This window comes from Myotis nattereri, assembly GCF_964212035.1.
Source record: "Myotis nattereri genome assembly, chromosome: 1".
In the NCBI taxonomy this organism is placed as follows: Eukaryota; Metazoa; Chordata; class Mammalia; order Chiroptera; family Vespertilionidae; genus Myotis; species Myotis nattereri.
This window is the reverse complement of record NC_138075.1, coordinates 156679450-156699634: the sequence shown is the minus strand read 5'-3', so window position 1 is coordinate 156699634 and position 20185 is coordinate 156679450. Positions and strand designations below refer to the sequence as shown.

Below are 20185 nucleotides of genomic sequence, written 5' to 3'. Positions count from 1 at the left end.
GGAGCTAGAGTACTGAGTTTGGGATTTTTCTGTGTGCCCACCCCCCCACCCCCACCTTCTCCCACCCTAAGAATGCCAAGAATTTCAACTCCCTGTTCTTAAGGTGAAAGGGCATTCATTAACTCAGATCTGTTCCTGAAGAAGCAAGGTAGGGAATCCTGAGACACTGGAACAATACCACAAAATCTCCCAAGTTTCAGGTGGCAATAGATGATGATTTCCTTCGGTGCCTCAAAAGAAACTGAAAACAGCATTGGAATTGTAGATCATTAATTAGGACCCAGTAAGATCTCCATCTGCATCTCAGTGATTCTCGACTCCTTTATTTCAACATTTAGCTTTAGGTTTAAAATATTTGCTAAGAAAGCAGAAAGGTGATTAACAGAAGTTTTTAAATGTGTGTCATAGTTACACATTCGGTCAACAGAGGAAAAGGAAACTATACAGCATAAGTTACAAAACGGTTATTTCGTGTTTCGCAAACATTCCAATAAATTCTCCATGTGGTGTTACTCAATTCGACAGTAGAAAGCAACAGAAATGACCTCAAGAACCAGCCCAGCTCCTTCACGTCTTGCAGAGAACAGTGAAGAATCCCTCAGTGGCAGTCCGTCTGGGAATCTCAGCGAGGACATCTTCCCATTTCTCCTGTGAGAAGACTGGCTCCTCATTCGAGGTGCACAAGGAAGAGGGAGCTGCCGCTCACTGAGGGACCCCGGAAGTTGCTCCCACCCCAGCGTAAATCCTCGGACTGCATGGAAGGCTCTATAGAGCCCAGTTTCCCAAGGGAATAAACGTGGATGATCTGGGGTTTGCATGATCTCCTAGTGAATAACTTCACATGTTTGGGTGTTGTTTCTTTTTAAACTTCTTTTTCTTAAATTAGCTAGAGCTACCAGGTTCTAGAAGAGCGTGGCCACACTTTGATACGATGTTATTGGGTTGTTTTAAAATATTTCCACTTTATTATTATTTTATATTATTATTCCAACAGATTAGATTAAAGGCAGTGATCACTAACACAGAGTACAACAGAGCTAACAATCAGCCAGGCTGCTCCCCGGACCAGGGCTGTCCGGCCTAAGGTGCTGACATGCATGTCGGTAGCTCATACACTGCTACCCTCATAGCACAGGCTGCAGGAGGAGTGAGTGAAACGACAGATGCTGCTGTACCCTTAGAAGCTATTTAATAAATATCATCAAAAAACAAAAGGGAAAAGAAGCCCTCTGGAGCACAATCACCTTAGGTCAATTGAATATTATCTAGTTTATTCAACCAAAAATTGAGAGAGAAGAAAAATATTAAACAAAAAAAAAAGCAGATCTTAACACTAGCAGTAAATAAATTTGTACAATGATTCAGTCTGTATAATATGATGAAATAAATCTACATCTTTTCTTATTTTGGTGCTTTGAATTATACATACAAACAACAATTACAGGGACTGGATCACGCAGCATGTAGGCCTGGGAAAAGGCTATCTGAAACCCTCGATGGCAAAAAGTGAGTGTTAACACGGATTGCCCGAACTGATACAATTTCCTAAGCAGAGGCCCACAGCTTTGAACAAATGATTCGCCTACGACTTTTTTTTTTTTTGTTCTTTTTGTTCTTTTTTTCTTTTTTTTTTTTTAAATGCATCAAGCACCTGTGGCCAGTGAAGAAAACAAAACTGGCCGTTTGTCCATTTGGACATCAGACCTAGTTTCTTCTTAATTTCCACACTTGATTCCCCCCATCTTCCTTAAAATTCTTGGCATCCTTTGTGCCTTCCTTACCGCTACCCAGATGCAATAAAGTCTTCTTCAAATGTACAGTATTTCTTACATTATAAGTTATATGCAATGTTCAGCATTTTTTTTTCACAGCACTAGAGAGACCCTGTTAAATAGGGAACATGAGTCTGAATGGCTTATTCACAAATGGGATCCAGATTCAGTGATTGGGAACGCAGACGCCACAGCGAGCTCCTTGGCAAAAGTGGCAAACATTTTGCCTTCTGCCTTCAGAACAAACAGATATCCATCGGTTCTCGGTTTCATGATAGACTCCTGCAAAAATGCACGTAGAAGGGGCTGGAGGCACTCGCGCCTGGAGGCCTTTGAGCATCGAGCCGAGAATCTAACCCATGGCGGTGACCATACTGGAAGGGTGGTGAGGTCCAAAGGAGAGGCTGGACGGCGGGTGCATCGGCGTCGGAGTGGTCAGCATGTGGCTGGAGTGGCTGAAGGGCGAAATGTGGCTGAGGGAGGACATGTGTCTGGAGAGGGCGGCTGGGTTGAAGGAGCTGCTCTTGGGGAAGTCCTCCAGCGTGTCATGTACCTTTTTGCACTTTTTGGATTTGCTAGACATTTTTCGGTTTCTGGTCTGGATGCCTTCCTTCTTCATAGTCAGGGGTCTGTTAATCTAAACAAAGATCAATTTTTTTTTTTTTACTTTGTTGCTGGCTCTGAAATGGTACAGGCTTTCCCACTCCAACACAGGTCCCTCTGACTGCCCAGCTCGGGGCTCTGCTCTCCTGGGGCCCCTTCCGCCCACCCCATCCTGCCTCCTCCCCGGGGACCCACGGGCCCGCAGGCTAGGTCTGCGGCGTAGCTCTGACTGTCAGCCTCTATCAGTTTCTGAAACCAAGAGACCGTAGGAAAGGTGTTCCAAGCAGAGGTTATTAATCATGTTCATCTACATCAGCCATTTGGGGGGAAATCTGCCTGCGGGAACTCCGAGTCTGCAGGGACCACATTCTAGAGAACTACCCAACAGGACTGTATTTCCCTAAAATATAGTAACTTGTCTTATTCATTAGGGTTTCCTTAGACTATTTCATCGGGATGGAGGCATCTTCAAGGGGGAAATAACATTTTGTCTCCTCCCCTGAAATTCGTGTTGGACTTTAAAAGCACTGCTTGAGGCGGCCAGACGTGTTTATGTGCATCTGCTTCGGGAAACTAGGACTGTACCCCGATTCAAAGTAAATTTTGGCTGCCTCTCTTCTACCTGCCCTTTGGCAAGGAGAGGTGCTGTCAAATCTGCCCCAGGAATTTGTATGTTCTGGGGTCATATTTTAATACAACCTATCTTTTCAGAAGGTCATCTCTCGCCCATGTCACAGCAACTACAATGACTGAAGATTGCAATTTCTACCTAGTTCTGACTCTCCCCTGCTAACTAGACAAACAGCCAAACCACTTGAGGGATGCAAAGCACTGTCCTAGCATGAAAGTGCTCTCATCCTAAAAATCAAAAACCAGGCAAGAACTAAAGACAGAGGCAAGCAACTACTCGAAAGGTCACAAATCTTCAGCCTCTGAGACAGCATACCACCTCTCTACTCCATAAGACTCACTGGTTTTCTTTTTAAGATACATTTGCTTTCGGGGGGGCGTGTAGGCTGAATCAAGACAGGGGACATTACAAAGCCACAGAGACCACTCTCCATGAGGAGTCAGAATCAGATTAACCGCAATAGCAGTCATCTGTCCTGTGCAGCAAACCACATCTGGCCTCGTTTCCAGGGAATGCGGCAAAGCAACTCAAGGAGGGAATGTCAGGGTCTCGGTCACTCCTGTCTCCTGGGAAAAAACATCCTCAAGGGTGAAAAAAGAAAGAAGTTTCTCATGGCTCTAGGATCTACCTGTTTGTTCCAAAAGTGAACAAACAGCAGTTAAGGAAGAAAGAATTCAAACAGCCAAGAGCGACGGGCTGCTGACCACGCTTCTGAGAGCAGCAAACACACAGCTTCCTGGAGCTGAGCTGGGAGAGGTCACGGGGAGGGGGAAAGGGGTGTCGGGGAGGGGGGCAGTGGCAGGGGTGGGGGGTATGGAACCTCACACTGGAGCTGAGACCTGATTTCCCCTTGTGCCAGGAAGGCAGCGTAAGGGATGGCAGAAGAGCTAAAAGATCGTTGCCAAAAGAACCTCTCTGGGTTCCTTCTTCAAAGTTATAATCAAGGTAAAGGAGCTCCTACAGAGGCGATAGGAATCTACTGTCACATCAAATCTTCCCCCAGATAATGTCCGGACACACAGCTCTTTACCGGGATATCTAGATACACACAGCCAGATATCTAAATATAACATCTAGTTACACCGATAGCCACACAAACCCAGATAACTAGTCCCAACACCACCTAGATTCACTGATACTGAGATAGGTAGTTATCTAAGCACAGAGATAAGCAGAAAGGGAACTAACTTATGGCATACATATGCAGGTATCTCGATGGGCAGAACAAACAACAGCACGAAGAAAATGTTAATGGATTCGCATCTCTTATTGTTAAACACACACACACAAAAATAGCCCCCTTTTGTGAATTCTTACTAAACCAGAGAAGACAGAAAAGCCACTCTTACTGATGAGCAAGTTTCTCTCCCACAGGAGCCCAGCCATGAAGTCATGAGCTAATTAAGAATAGGAGGAGAATGAGCGGTGAAGGGAGGGCCTGGACTTTTCTTTGATTTGACGAGAAATTCATAATATTCAGAAACATTTATCTTAGCTTGGACACAAGTGAGGTCAGATCTCATCATGGCTAAGGAGTCAAAGAAACTCATACCTGGTTAATTTCCCATACTTCTATGGAAATAGGAAAGAGATATACAAACACACACAATTCAGTGCTTTGAATTGAACTCGGGTACATTCTACAACGAGAAGGCATTGAGTTCCCACTGGTCCCCATCAGTTCTGATGCTCCCCGGGAAGGCCATCGGCTCCTCTGAAACTGGTCCTGCCTCTGCCACTACACCAGCCATGTTCCCTTGCACAAGTTACTTGCTTCTCCGAGTCATAATTTCTTTAAGTAAACCGGAAATAGACATGATTTCTGCTCTGTCTACCTCATGAGACTATTTGAGGCTCCACTGTAATCAAGTAACATCAAAGGTTCTTTGAAAATCATAAATTACAACCCTAAAATAATTTTATAGGCTGTGCTGATGACTGGAGAGCTCATAAACTCTAATGCCCCAAATCTTCCAGATTTTCATCACAAATCTGTTTCTCCCCACTGCAGTGAGCAAGTGAATTCCCCCGGGGGAAAACGGACTTGGGCTTCCATGCTGATAAATGTATGCAGACACGGGCCAGGGATCTGAGCGAGAAGAACCGAACTCTGGGAAGACCCCGGTTCCATCAGTGCGGGCCCTGCTCGGGGCCCGTAGCCAGAGGGTGGCACTGAAGGCAGGGAGGTGAGTTTTTCAGGCTCTCTGGGAATTTCAGCAACTTATCCCCAAAAGGTAAAAAAGGACAAGGGTGCTGGGGTCACCCTAAGAAGTTCTCCTGTGACTCAAAAAATTTAACCAGAAACACTTCCTCCCCAATTCCCAGGTATTCCTGGGTAGGAAGAGGTGACTGCCAGAATGGCCGTGAGCAAAACGCTCTGCCTTTTCCCCGTTCAGCCCCAGACTTTGCCAAAGTCAGATTGGCCAGGAGACTTTCGGAAAATCAGGCGGAGCCAAAGAAGAGAGTGACAGCGAGAGGGAAAGGACAATTCTGTCTCTGGGACTAAGGCAAACTTCAGGCCTCACTAGGTCATAGCTATTAGCCACCAGAGTGGTTTGGGGGGAAATTTTTTTTTAAGGCAAAGACACTGCAACATGGGTGGTCCCCAAATTAAAATGTTAGAACTGACAAAGCTAAACCCAGGTGACTGACAATTATCATTCTGCTAATGACATATAGACGGAGAAAGGCAGGGTTTCTTTTCCCTGGTCTGGGTAAGCACTCTGGGATTCTTCCCTCAGCTTTCCTCGGTTCTCTGCCGAGTAGGACAAAGCCAGCAGATGAAATCTCTCAGACATTTCATCTCGTGTCTTCTATACAGAGAATCCATTTAAAATTCACAGCACAGGGTAAGCCAAGACTTGCCCCTCAGTAACTGAATCTCGGGCCTCTGCGCTTCAGGAATTTCTGTGCCATGCATTACAATTCTAGTTACTTTGCTCTTTTTTTTTTTTTTTTTGCCAGAAATATAAACACAAAGAAACATCAAAATATAAATGGTGACTTGTTTTTGTTTTCCAAGGGGAAGTTTTTTACCCTTAAAAACCCCGACCCGAATCCACCACCCATGTTAGATTGCTGCATTACCTGCAGTGTTTCCTGATATTCTCCACACCTACCACGGGGGCTGGATTGTCTGTCTTTAAGCCCTTCACTCTCAGCAAGGTTACGCTGTACAGAGCAGTTCCCTACACTGGGTTCTGCTGCACTGATTATCAGAGGCCTGTTGTTCGGCCCAGAGAACAGCATGCAGATTGAGAAGGGGGAACCTGGAAGGGTGACGCTGTGCACTGGGCATCACCAGCAAGGGCGATGGCTGTGGCTGGCCCCCCTGACACTTACATTGTGCAGCTTGTAGTAGAGCCCGCAGGCGTTGCAGACAGGGTCCCCGTTGGCATTCCTTCTCCAGAGCGTGGTAGTGGTGGTTTGACAGTTTGCACAGGACGTTCCTGCCCTTCTTGCTGCCGACTGGGGATTGGAGAGAGGGGAGGGGGGGGGGGGGGGGGAATCAAAACAAATGTTAAATGTGTTTTCAGAACTACAGAGACAGACATAAAAAAATTATCATTGAAATCAAAACTAGCAAGTGGCCCACATGAAAGTAAGGAAGATCCCCAAAAGCAGCCTCAAAAAGAAAAATATCGAAGATCCACTGGCAGAGGAGCGTGCCAGCCTGCAGCCATGTGGTCAGAATTTAGCCTGCTGTGCTACTGTGTAGAATTTGGGAGGATCAGTTCAGCCAATACTACCCTCTGAGTCAATTTCCCCCTCTCCCTATCCCATAAAGTCCACCAGATGTTTAGTTTTCACGAGTGGCCATTCTGAGTTAACCACTAGCCTCCTTCGCCAGGCCCACAAAAGGTCTTTTTCAAGTGCAACTGCTCAGATATGACTTCTCAGTGAGGCGCCTGGCCATCACAATTACTAACAGCAAAGTAAGCACAATCCCAAAGGCACCAAAAGCACTTCACAGACCCCAATAAAACAAGGCTGGCTTATAAAGAACAGAGTGCGAACGGAATGAGAATGTCTGCGCCGGGGTGAGCTTGCATACATGAGGTGCATAATTTAGGAAGCACCAAGCAGGACATCCAGAGTGAACAAGACCTCGGTAAATTCACGGCAGTCCTACAGTTACACAGCCCACACTCAGACTTGGCCACTCCCGGTGACAGCCATGCTCATTCTCTTTAGGCAGCTTTTAGTTAATGAGACAGACTATAAAGAGGGGATTTTGGTCTTCAGCGGGAACGTGGCCCCTCTTCCTGCTCTCATCTCATTCCACCTTCTGGAAATTAGGTATTTCCTATTTGCTGTTCACAGAGCACAATAGTTGCAGGTCAGATGTCAGCCTCAACTTGAATTTTAATTATTTGATTGTGTCACTGCCTTCATTTCTTTTAAAAGAGAAATTTATCTTTCACTTTCTTTTGGCACACATTTACAAGGGGACTATTCTCTATGTCCATATTGTCAAAAAGAAAATTAAACTCAAAAACTTTGGGGGAAAAATGGAGTTGGGTCACTTCTAACATTCACCTCTCAACTCAGCCCCGTCCCCCACAACATAAAAAGAAAATTTTAACCACAAAATTATTCCTGCCCCTGAACTCAAAAATATTATGAAAGACAAATGGAGGAGAAAGAATTCAACTAGCTTGATAAAAAATAAATAAATAAATAAAATCTGGCATAGTTATAAAAGCATAGGACAAAAGGGACAGAAATTATGGCGTACTTTTCCATCAATATTTTATCAAAGATCTGAAGCTGTTGGGTATGGAAAACCCAGTGGCCATCCTGAGTTAACCAGACTGCTTCCTTTCCTTTCAAAGCCACTAAATTGCTCTACAGATACGTTCCTCCATCCTACAGGCTTAAATAGCACAGCCTCTCTTTTTTGTAGTAGCGGTACTTATTTTCTGCATTCTAAGGAACTGGAAATTAAAAATAGCCCTTATCTATCATAATCAAAAAGGTTCTACTTTTTGGACGCCCACTTTAAAAACAATTCAATATAATCTACCTGCCTCTAACCCCACTTGCCTTCATGAAATGTGATAATTTAACACTCAAATAACTGGTTCTTCTGTATTCTTGGGAAGAAAAAAGTACATTAAATCAGTGCTTAATGATTTTGACAATTATGTTATTATGTGATTATTATGATCTTCCTGTACTTTTTTTTTCCTTTAAAAGAAATACTCGGATATAGTAGACTAATATCTACTCAGCCACCGGATTTCCCAGCCCAACAACTTGGAATGTATCACACAAGTACATCAGGCCAACTGGTAAAATTAGAGTGTGTCCTTTGCAGTCTATTGGCAGTTTCATAAATAGGAGCAGACTCAGAAAACATCTCCGGTCTACAGACTTTATGCGAATTTATGCAGAACCTCCCAAAGGCACACCGTTTGATTCACTAGCAGGAGACAAATACATTAATAAAGCAAGCTAGTCAGCTGGTTGTCAGACCTAGGAAAATCTTGGCGACACTGAGGGACGAATTCTACAGCTCTTCCCTTCGGTCCCTTCTCCCATTTCCTGCATGAGTTTACTCAGCGTTAGATATGCATCTGACGGGGAGCTAGCTACATGTTGGGCTGGGTGGCCCTCAGTGAATCTGCAACTGTGCAAAACATGGACATAAACTGGACGGACAAAGCTGGGATGGAGGGACAGGAGATATAAGAGAGAAGAAAAGAAAGGTTCTAGGTATTCAGAAGTCAAATGCATCTAAGGGCTAAAAAAAAAACAAAAAACAAAAAAAACACCTGAATGTGCTCCGAGTGTCTCTCGGGACAGAGCATATGAATTCTATGGAACTAAAACTATAAAACCACCCAGAACAGATGAGTAAGACAGAAAAGACAGCTGAAAATGTGACAGCCAATGAACTCTAGAATTAAAAGTAATTATTACTCAGAGTCTAGTGATTGCTTCTGAAAGGTGAGTGAAGACAATATTATACAAAATGCAAGGGGAGCCTCCTATGCAATCTGCCCAGACAGAAGAAACCCCAAGAAAATGTCAAATGCACTCTTGCTCATCAATCAGCCCATAGTCTGAGACTTTACTTCCCCTTTTTCCTTCTTTACTTTTACCTTAAAAAAAAAAAAAAGCTCAATTATAATAGTACCATGACTTATTTTTAACAAGAGGTTTTTGTTGTTAGTTTTTTCTTTTTAACTTTTTTTTTAATGAAGGCCAGGTTTTGAGTGATTCAGAACATTCTTTTGTGGTGTGATCATATTCATTCTGTGCTAACACCTCCAGCCATTTTTTTTTTTTTTTCAAACATGTCTTGTTCTGATCCGTTCAAACATCTTGACGTTTAGGTTAGGGAAGCTGAGTTGTTGTTTATGAGTTATCTCCAGCACTCAGATATCCGGCAGCTTTTTCCTAGGAAGTTAGCTTTGCACATGAGAGAAAGGAAAAAAAAAAAAAATACCAATGTGCATGGGGACCAGGAGGTTGAGAAAGTTGGAGAAAGGGGCAAAGATCAGAAAGAATAAAGCCTAGAGACTAAGGATTGCCAAAAATTTGTCACGTGGGCACTTCCATCCCTAGAAAGTTTCTCCTTCTTCTGAAGAGGATGTGAAAGGTGTTGAATTGCCCTAAAATCTGATGGGAAAGACACATGATTCTTTTTTAAAAAAATAGAAAGGATTTGGATTTTCTCCCCCTTAGAATTTGATGGATGCTTCTTCAACATTAATTTGCATGGGGAAAACCCCCTCCTCCCCACTCTACATGGTGAATGTCAACACCACAAAAAACATTTTGATTTCTCGACTGTGGTTGTAAAGTTATGCTCTGCCAAGCCTGCTTTATTTGTTACATGCACTTGCTATTCAAGCTGGCCTGAGGTTCCGAGGACAAGTTGCCAAATGAACTTCTGCTAGTTTTCCTAATAAATGCTTGATAGCGCCAGGTTTTCTCAAGTGTTTGTAAAGGGTTAAGAAGTTCAAGAAAGAGAAAAGAGTGGGGATAAAAACTAGCACCCTAGTGATAGTAGTTCAATGGGGGGATCTAAGACCAAATGGGGGGATCTAAGACCAAGAGGCAATCCGGGAATCACACAATTTTTCCCACAGGAATTACGTGTGGAAAGTCCTCACTTTCTAAGACGAAAAACTCCACTGCATACAATGTCTTCAGCTTGTGAAATCCTGTTAACTGGCCCCATTAATCTTAAATCACTGGCATGAGTTTCATCCAGCACTGAGGCTGTGATCACTTCTACCACTTCAGGACCAAGTTCTGGGGGGTGCCTGGGACATTCTATTCTCATCCTAGGTTTCTCCATCTGTCTGTCATTATCAATGCATCTAAAGTCAGTGGTCCTGGTCCTGTTAAAGCACTCCTGCTATTATCGAATACATTTCAGATTTGATAACCAAGAAGTCAGCACCCTTAACAATTTGGTAAGTGACTGGAGAGGAAAATAATGAGAGAGAAAGCTTTTCTGTGCATCTAATTTGAAAAAAGAAAAGCGGGGAGAGGGGCACTATCCCAAGCAAGCTGACATGACTTTGAGCTGTCCTGCCAATTTCCTGCAGAAAGCTCTCCTTCCGGGAGAGAGGAAATTAAAAACACCAAATGGTTAGTATTGGATCAATGCTTCCCAAAGACAACTCACCAGCCTTCGCTTGGGCTTAATCAGGGGTCGGTTCTGTCCATTCATCTTGTGGTAGAGCCCACAGGCATTGCACAGGTAGTGCCCAGTGCCATCTCGTCGCCACAGTGGGGTAGAGGTCGCCCCGCAGTTCACACACTCCCTGCCTTCTAGAAACAAGATCACACATAAGTCACTTATGGAAGGGAAAAAAAAAAAAAAAACACACACAGAAAAGCTGATAGGGCACAGAATTAGAGAATGACAGTCAAATAGAGAAGTTCTTTTTTTCTCTCTCTCTTCTCCCTCTTTTAGGGAACTTTCCCACCCCATCTCCCTTGAAGGTGGCTGCCAGGCTGAAAAGAGTTCTTGAATGGCCAGCTCATGGCCTAACCCATACACATAGAAGTGGCCCATGAATAAATTGCAGCAGAACCTAGTTCTGGGCCTGCCCAATGCTGAGGACCAAGGCAAATTTCAACTTGAAAGTGTTCCCTGAGAAAATTCGGAGCCCCAGACATCCAAAGGCAAACATTCCATTCATTTCCCTCAACGGAAAACAAAAAGTGACTCATTCTCATCAGTAGGTCTGTCTACAGATTGATTAAGTAATAAAGATTAGGATGGGGAGAAAGGAAAGATGAATCAATGGCAAGATAGGTAAACAGATAGTAAATAGATGAATAGATTGATCAATTGGCTGACTGATTTTAGTGGCGAGGGCTTTTGATTTTACTTCCCATAAAACTGTAAATGCCCCTGGCTGGCAAGTAATAGATGAACACCCAGCAGCGTCCTCTCATTTCCACATTTTTTTTCCTCTAGAAAAGGCCAAGGCTTTCCACAGTTTCCCAGACACTGTGACAGGGACTGAAGTGCCATCTTTAGGCAAGAAACCTGGAGATGAGGGAAGGGAAAGGGCCGGGAGAGGGGCAGAGTGAAAGGCAGAAGATCAGAATAGGCCAGTTAGGGAAGGGGGTGGGGGGAGCTCTTGGTCAGCTCATTAACCAAGGCCTGCCTGCAGTTGCTCTTTCTCCAAAAAAACAAACAAACAAAATCAACAAAAACCGGCCAGGCGAGGTTTGGGCAGCATTCACTCAGGGGCAGAAAAATGAGCCAGACCCACCTCCGGAGGGAAACCTCCTGGAGAGAATCCCTCAAAATACCATCTCAGGACACGGGGAGCTTGCTTACTGAACGCTTTTCAACTTTTGCAGGAGGAGGACTGTTTCTGGGCGAACTTGTCTGGTTGTTGGGGCTGTTCTCCACACCTGGCTGCCCTGAGAAGGGACCCCGAAGGAAGGAACCCCCACCCCCTCTATCCCGCGGGCCGGGCTGGAGGGTTTGCTCTCTTTGGGGTACTGGGAGGGAGGTGCTGGGGGATGGGCAAAAGAGAGATGAGCTCCTAAAGGTTGTTTTAAGAGATTAATCAGCTAACTCAACCTAGCAGAGCAATGGGGAATCTTGACTCCTGGCTGGGAGGGCAAGGCTGGCCTGGGGATAGGGCCTGTGCTGCCTCTGGAGACCCCAGACCGAGTAGGAGGGAATCAGAGAGCTTACACCTGTGGCCAAGCTTTCCTCCAGGGGTGAATTTGGAGAAGGAAAAGAACTTTTAGGAAATGCAAGAGGGTTTTGTCTCCTTTCACTGTGGAGTCATGCCAGTACTGAGTTGTTTTTGTTCACTTTCCTTTTCCAAAAAATAAAAATATCTATGTCAAGGAGTTAAGAGATTTTATTAGTATTTCTCGTTCCAAATTTTTAAAAAAGGTTCTTAACTTGGGGTCTTCACAGATCCTTCCAAGAACCCCCGTGATTCTCTACAGAAACGTGCTCCTGGTGGGCCAGGAGCACTTCCTAGGGACCCAATAGCTTCCATCGGTCCTCAAAAAAGGCTTTGGACTGAACTGCATCCAGACACCTTTCACGGGGTCCAAGCCCGAGGGCTGTAGCCACTGGATGTGGGGTAGGCATGGAGGAAGGAGGGAGGGGGGCATGGGTAAGGAGGTGCCAGGGGCTGCCAGAGCCAGGAGGCGGGCAAGCCCTGCAGGCTCCGTGCCCCAAGTGGGCACTGGGTCAGACCCATCCGAGGACAGGGATGCTGGCCTGGCCTGGCTGGGGCTGCCTACCCTCCATCCTGCCAAGACAGGGGCCTCTCAGGCTCCCAGCCATTTTGTCCCTTTGCTACTTGCCGCTGGAGAGCTGGCGTGAGGTTCCTCTGGCTCCCTGCTCCTGAGCACCCTGGGCTGGGGGATCTCCCAGCCTGACGAGATAGTCTGACTTCCTTTCCTTTGTCAGGCAGTGGGGAGGATGACAGCTTCCTTTTCAGAGGGACCTTAAGACTTAGCAACGGCTGCCTCCTCAGCAAGGCGCTGCTCAGTAGAGCAATTTTCTGTCTTGATTCACTCCGCAAGTTTGCGATTGACTTGCGTGGGTTTTACTTATTTTTTCTTTTCTCCTTGTTGCCTCGAGGCCGTGACTTCCACAAACAACCAATTTTCCTAATGGAGGCCCTGACTGTTTCCTGCTTTCTCTCTCTCTCCCCTCACTCACTGCCTAGTGTGAGCAACTCACACAGACACCTCTGTCTTAGGTGACAAGAACCACAAAGCTGCGTGGCCTCTTGACATTCAACAGCCATTTCAAACACCCCTTCGCCTCCGACTGAAATCCAGAAGCGGGGCTGAAGGACAGGGGTGGGAAGCAGGGGTGGAGGTTGTGAAGAGGAAGGTGGAGTAAGATGCCCACAGGAGGTGGGCAGCTAGGAAGTGGCCATTTGCAGAAAGGCTTTGTCTTTTGTTTGCAAAGATCTATCCCAGCGGCCAGCCCTCATTAGAAAAGCAATAGGTGCCCTAACCACAGCTTAACGGTTTCTCCAAAATGCCCTCTCTTCTCAGTCTCCTCCTTGGCAAGTGCAAAGAAGAGGTTTAAAAAAAAAAAAAAAAGCAACCACTAAAACCAAAAGAATCCCCCTTCTCAAGAATGCCCACCACTTCCACCGCCTTTACACAGAAAATGTCTAGAAACTCCCCCTCCCTGATCCCACACTCCCAAAAGTCCCGGCTCCCTGGATGCCCAGGTGTGCCGGCCTTGGTTTTTTGTTTTTTGACTGTGAGAAAGGAATAAGAGGAGGAAGTAAAAAGTCAAATTTCAATTGGCTCCTTATCTCTCTCCCTACACACACACACAAAATAAAATAGGTATATAGGTCCCCCCGATTCTGGTTTAGAGAAACCGCAGCTCTCCCCACCTCCCTAATGTTCATGTTCATATTCAGAGTCTTTAGGGAAAAGATGAGAGAAAGAAAAAGGCTAAACTGAGGGGCGAAGGTGTGCACAGCACCGGGGGAGAAATCAAACATGGAAATGAGGGCAGAGAAACCAGAGGCTTTCGGAAAAAGGCCTCTGTCCCCTCCCCCATACACAAACCACCACACCGGCCTCAGATACCACGATCTTCCCCCAAAACTTTTAGCCCCACCAGAAAAGAGAACTTAAAAAACAAAACCCCATCACTACCTCAAACTGCACAGGTCTGCTTTCTTTGCAATCAGACCTCAAGCCTTTGATCTAATCCCAGGTTTTCTGCAGAAAACTGCACCCCATTTCTCTCCAACCCTCCACTCAGTGCCAAGCCCAGCCCCTGACCAGGCAGCCAGGCCACTCTCCTGGCCCGCTCGCCCTCTTGCTTTCTCTCTGACTCCACCAGCAGCCTACCTCCCTCTCCCTCTACCGACTTTCATGTACTGAACATGCAGGTCTGAGTTTTTCTGTCAGCCTAACCGCATCCGGACTCTATTAAAGTTCCTGGCTCGGGATAAACAATGCAACTGTCGCGTGCAGCAGTCTGAAAATAATTGGATTAGCTAAAACATATCAACTAAATAGAGACAGTCCTACCCAGGCAGTCGGAGTGAATGTCACCCTGGAAAAAAACCTGAAAACTGATCTCATGGTCACTGGGTGCCCAGAGCCCTCCCTCTCAAGTTTTCTAAACCGGGGTTTTGCCAGCTCTGTTTCAAGACTGCTCATCTCGCCCATAAAGAACAAGTAGTTTTCACCACTTCTTTGTATACAGAAACGCCTTAGACGGAGGACAGAGGCAAGACAGTAGGAATGGACCGGGACAGTCACCCACCCTGAAATGGACACACCCACCACACAACAGTCTTCACAGACTCATCTCGAAAAACATAACTGAATCTCATCTCAGTGAATCCCAAGCTTTCTGATTCAACTGCTTTGGTTAGAAATAAAATTGGTGGTAGATTCTTTCTTTCTTTCTCTCTCTTAAATTATTTTTGTGTGGGTTGGGAGGTGGTGGACATTAATGCAAGTGTTTACACCAGGAAAATAAATAAATAGTGCGCTGTTAAGACAGGGTGTGTGCTTTTTGGAGAGAGGATGAGCAGAGGAAGCACAGGCACACACCTGGGATCTGCTGCCGTCCTTCCCACCTCCTCTGGCGTCAGCTCCGCCCGGGACTATGTCCTGAGACACCGGCCGGCCCCTGGCCGGGCTGCAGGTACCTGGCCCTGTCTGCTTTTGATTTACATGCAGACGCTTTCCGAGGTCAGAGCCTCCCTTGCTGTCCCCAAAGGTACCACGAGGACCCCCTTTTCCACGCAACGAATATGTGGGCTGCTTTTGCAGCGTCACGCCCCGTGCAAAAAAGATATATACACCTTATTTACACATGTCTGTATAAAGGGCTGTCCTCTGCTGACCGGATGACCCCGGCAGAGCTGGGCCGAGAGGAACAGTCACAAGAACTCAGAGGCCAGGAAGGGTCAGAGGAGGGACCTGTGTTTGTTTAGGTTTCAGGAGGTTTCGTTTTAGCATTGAACACTAAAGAGTTATTCCCTCGCCTTCCATTTGGTCTTGGAAACTGACTGAAGGTTACTGGCAGAGCCCGTCAGCCTCCCCCAACCCCCCAGCAGGCAGGCAGGGGAGCGTTTGTGTTTGTGTTTGTCTCTCCCCTTTCTCAGCCCATTGGGGGGTTCAATTAGATCCCACTGCCACTCTGCTCTGAAGACTGGACCGAGAGGGGACACACCTCGTTCTTTGCGGCTGTTAGAATGGAAAGCAATCACATCTCAGAGGGGTCTGGGGCAGCACCCTGTGGAGCCAGCCTGGGCTCCCCCTTCCCTACCCTGGATTTAGGAGAAGGAAGAGGCAGAGGAGGAGGAGCGACCCCAGGGGAGAGCAGGCGCCTACCTGTGCTGGATCTCGCCTTGGGCCTCGACTTGCACCCAAAGCCGGTGGGAGAGCCCCCGAGCAGGGTGCTAGGAGGGAAGAGTCCGGAGCTGTATTCTGGGACGTAGGGCGGGTAGGTGGTGATGGGGTGGTGCGCCGAGGACGCTGCCCCTCCCAGGGTGGTCATGCTGCCCCGCGAGTGTGAAGACTCCAGCTTCATGCTGTCAGGCAGCGGCACCTGGTACTTGATACATTCCTTCTCATCCTGCCGGCCTGAGCCCGCCGAGCCGGGCGTGGACAGGGACGGGTCCGGGGAGACGTCCTTCGGAGGGGTGGGCGGAAAAGTGAAGAGGTGCGGGCTGGAGTGGCCCGCCGACAGGGAGGAGGACGAGGCTGGGGGATACACGGAGAGAGGCCCCGGGGAGCCGTGGTGGATGGACGTCTTGGAGAAGGGGCTGAGGTTCCAGGGCGAAGCGGTGTGGTGGCTGCCCAGGGCTTTGCCACCGTCCAGCCAGGGCAGGGATCCGTGCAGCAGCGGTGGGCGACACACCTGGCTCCCTGCGGGAAAGGGCAGGAGGCAGAAAGGCTGGTGAGAACAGCCCGGAGGCCCTCGGATTCCCCTCCACCCCAGTCTCCCTGACAGGAAAATCCCAAACACAGACCGGACCTGGGTGCAGGCCCACTCTCTCTAATCCAGGTGGTGCCCCGAGTACCTTGGGCAGCACACACTTCATCCCTCCCTCCCACACAAATGTCCCATCAAAGCCCAAAGCATGAAGGGCCTGTGTCTGACACCCAAGAGGTGCTGAGATGGAGTGAAGAAGGGCCCCTTGGCTTATTGGCCTCTCCAGATACACTTTCTAAATCACATCCCCTGCGGTCCCTCTCCAGAACCTGACTTGATTTATTGGCTTCCTTCAATGGCCCGGGTCCCCCATCCTAGACCTAATCCCAGCCAGCCTGATAAGAGTCAGCTGTGAGTGATGAGGCCTGAAGGGGTGAGCCTGGCCTCACAGCACTCAACACCAGGAAAATCCACTGGCCTGGAGACAGGCCAGCAGCAGTGCCCAGCTCCCCGTGCCCAGAGCCGGAAGGAAAGGGCTGGGAAGAAAGGAGAGGGGAGCTTCTTAGGGTTCCTTGCAGGTAACCCTACTTCAGTGCTTGCTCATAATTGGCAAGGCCTGATACGGGATTTGCAGGGAAACTGTAAGTGTTCAGACTGCTGGAGAAAGTTCTCAAGGCTGTGCCCTGAGATGCCTTTCTCACCCTCCCCAATCCTGTAGAAGAAAATAAATTAAGGCCCAGATGCCCTCCAAGTTGTCCCTCACACCGTGTGCTATGTGAATGTTCACCTGAGCTCCTGATACACACAATTCCAGCTCATGTGTATGTTTCGCTCACACATTGTTGAAGGTAGCCATAACCCAGACAAGTCCATACATCCACTCTGAGAGGGGGGAATTTAAACTGCAAGTTCAAATCCACACACACCTTGATCTTTTAATCCAGGGCCTGCCTCAGCGTTTGACGTTCTATTTTAACCATTAAGAACAATACTGAAACTAAAATCTTAAGAGGGAGGAAGGGGAGGAGAAAGGAGGGGAAGGAGAGTTCTCTGAACACCAAGGGTCAAGATTCAGATTATGCAGGAAGTAGTATAGTAAATAGTATGAAGTCTGCATCCACGCATTTCCACTGAACTGCTGATCTGCACCGAACAAGGGCCAAGAGCGCCCCATCCGCAGAAACAATGGTTGAAACGTGGTGACAGCAGGGCGGAGGACGCCTGCTGCCGGAGGGGCTCTGTCATCTCCGCCAACCCCGGCACTGAGAGAGCCTCGCGCGTGAAACTTTGCTATTTCTTCTTTAAAAACCACCCTTGCTGCTGGCAAGCGCTAGTGCCCCCCACCACCCCCAACCCCAACTACACAGGGCTGGGTTTCTTTTTAGCATTTCAGAACTCCCAAACTTCTCAAGGTGAAAGAGAAAGGAAAAACAAAGTTAAGGCAACTGTAATCGCTCCTCCATAAAAAAAGAAACCCTGGTGGGTCCTCAACCTTCTTTGGGAGCCTCAGGGACCGTTGTAGGCCGGGGGAGACGGGAAGGCCGGCGGTGCGGGGAGCAGCAATGGGGCAACCTACAAGCAAAGCCGCAGGAAAATTCTGTGCAGCCGGGAATCTAAGAAACCGCAAATGTCTCCACCTTAGGGCAGGAGTCTTTCCACCAAAACCCCTTAAAGCACCACAAGTCCATTCCTCCGAGCGCAGGCGTAGCTAGACCTGCCTAGAAACCTAAGGTACTCGCTTTGCGGAGCAGTCAAAATCAGGGCTGCGAAGAAAGACGGCTCTCGGGCCTCTCTGGAAATGTGTCCGCTGGCAGAAGGAGCTACGAGATAGCTGGAGGAGCGAAGCCCTTTGCAAGAACCGAGTCTGAGCCGCTTTGGGCCAGCGCCGCGTGCCGGCGGGGAACCTGGCTCCGGGCGCCTAGGCCCTTGGAGGCCCCCGACCTGCGGCCGCGCGGGGAGACCGGGCTGCAGCCCCGCGCCTGCCAGGTGAGCGCCAGGCCCCAGGGACTCCAGCCGCGGAGAGGCGCCTCCGGGACTGTTGTGAAAAACACACTCTCAAGACGGTCGAGACGGCTTCCTCGCCCATTTCCGGGCCCCAGGTTTTTAAAATGAAGCACTAACGGCGCTGAGAGCTTCGGCTGTGTCTCCCCACCCCGGGTCCCTCCCGGCCTCCCCGACCTGGGGCAGCGGGGTCTCCGCACCCGGGGTGGACTCACCGTGGTGGGTCGGAGGGTACCTCTGCACCGTGGCTCTCACCGAGTTTCCGTAGTAGGACGGGACGTGGTTGCCTTGACCGTCGATGTTAAAAAGTACATCCACCTCCTCGGGCAGGGGGTACTGCGCTGGGTCCATGTAGGAGTGGCTGAGGCCCGGGTGGTGCGTGTCTGGGTGCTGCCCGTTGAGGACCGCAGGGTGGTGGTGGCTCACCCAGCGCGGCTGGTCTGCCGTCACCTCCATGGCCCCGGCTGCGCTCGCGCGCTCGCGCCCTCTCGCCGGGCCCGGAACCCGCGGGTGGAGAGGGAGGGCGATCGGTCTGGGCGGTCAGGGGCGGGGGGGCTCCGAGGATCTGCAGGTGAGCTTGCCGTCGGAGGAGCAGGATTCGTTTAATGATTTGTTTTCAGTATGGGAATGGGAAAGGTGGGAAGGAAAGATGAGCAAATGAGATTAAAAAAAAAAATCTTTGAGTGGTAGTTTAGCAAAGAGAAGAGGAAGAGAAAAAAAACAGGTACAGAAGGATAAAGGGGCCCCAAACTGCAAAGTGGGGCGAGGACAGCTGGAATTCTGCAAGTGAGGCTCTGCTACAGCGGCTCCAAGGCGGAGGCCCTCCTCGAGTCACCTGCAAAAGACAGAAGGGGAGACCTGAGTGAGCTCCGAAGTTCTTTGGCACCTGAGTTTATGAAGTGGCACCACCTGCCCTCGAGCCGCCGGCCCGCGCCCCGGGACACGCGCACACACGCGCACACGCGCGCACCTCCTACAGAGCTGGGAACACCCGGACGCAGCCCAGGAGGGAAAGACTCCCAATGGACATCCCCGCAGCCTGGCTCTCCCGGGAGCCCGGGAGCCCGGGAGCCCGGGAGCCCGGGACTGGCTGAGCCCTTCCAACTCGGACGACACTCCCTCCCTCCGGGGGACCCCGGTCCCAGGACCTTTCTTCCAGCCTCTTAGGAACTCTCCAAAAGAGAAGGGTTGCGTTTTAAATGTTGTACAGTTTTCCCAAATGCAGAGAAGGGGGGAAATCAAACTAAAATAAATAAATAAATAATAAACGTCGCCGGTACCAACCTGGTTAGCGAGGAGCGGAGAGGCGGAGGAGGCGTGCGACCTGGAGCAGGGAGTGCTCCGTCAGATGGCGTGGCTTGCTCTGTCTTGCGCTCTCTCCGTCTCTCTCTCTTTTCCTCTCTCTCCCTCTCTCAGTATTTTTTTTTTTTTTTTTTACAGGGAATGCATTCTTTCTGAAAGTATCAAGACGGCGCCAGCCAGCTCAGTGTTCGCAGACAGCTGTGGCGCGACGCAACTTAAGGAGGTTCTAGTGTCATCTGCGCGAGAGGGAGGAGCCTGGCGCTGGCGAGGAGGGACAGCCTCCCCCGCGCAAGGAAACTGCCACCCAAACCCGCTCCGGGGCTTCCCCCCCAGCCCCTCCTCTCGCCGCTGCACTGACCGGAAAGGGGCGCCTCGCAGGGCGGCCAGGGCGGGGAGCCCGGGGGCGGCGGGTGGGCGAAGCGGCCGGGGGCGGGGGCGGGGGCGGGGGCGGGCAGGAGGGGGCGGGCAGGAGGGAATTCGCGCTCTGGCCCTTTAAAT

At 48.9% G+C, this 20185-nt stretch overlaps 1 protein-coding gene across 4 annotated transcripts; it reads right to left on the bottom strand.

Annotated features, from left to right (window-relative positions):
- Positions 1-311: 311 nt before the first annotated feature.
- Positions 312-19894, bottom strand: GATA3 (GATA binding protein 3; the record flags this gene model as incomplete). 4 transcript variants are annotated; one of them, XM_081102040.1, is made up of 6 exons in its annotated part: positions 312-2409; positions 6349-6474; positions 10652-10794; positions 15841-16377; positions 18601-19220; positions 19670-19894. In XM_081102040.1, the coding sequence occupies 5 exons, from the start codon at positions 18839-18841 to the stop codon at positions 2125-2127; spliced, it is 1332 nt and encodes a 443-aa protein (XP_080958166.1). In that variant the 3' UTR covers positions 312-2124. The 4 variants fall into 4 exon arrangements, with proteins under 4 accessions (XP_080958166.1, XP_080958165.1, XP_080958167.1 ...); XM_081102039.1 differs by having other exon boundaries at positions 10652-10797; positions 19670-19879; XM_081102041.1 differs by lacking the exon at positions 19670-19894 and having other exon boundaries at positions 2240-2401; positions 10652-10797; positions 18601-18841.
- Positions 19895-20185: the final 291 nt, after the last annotated feature.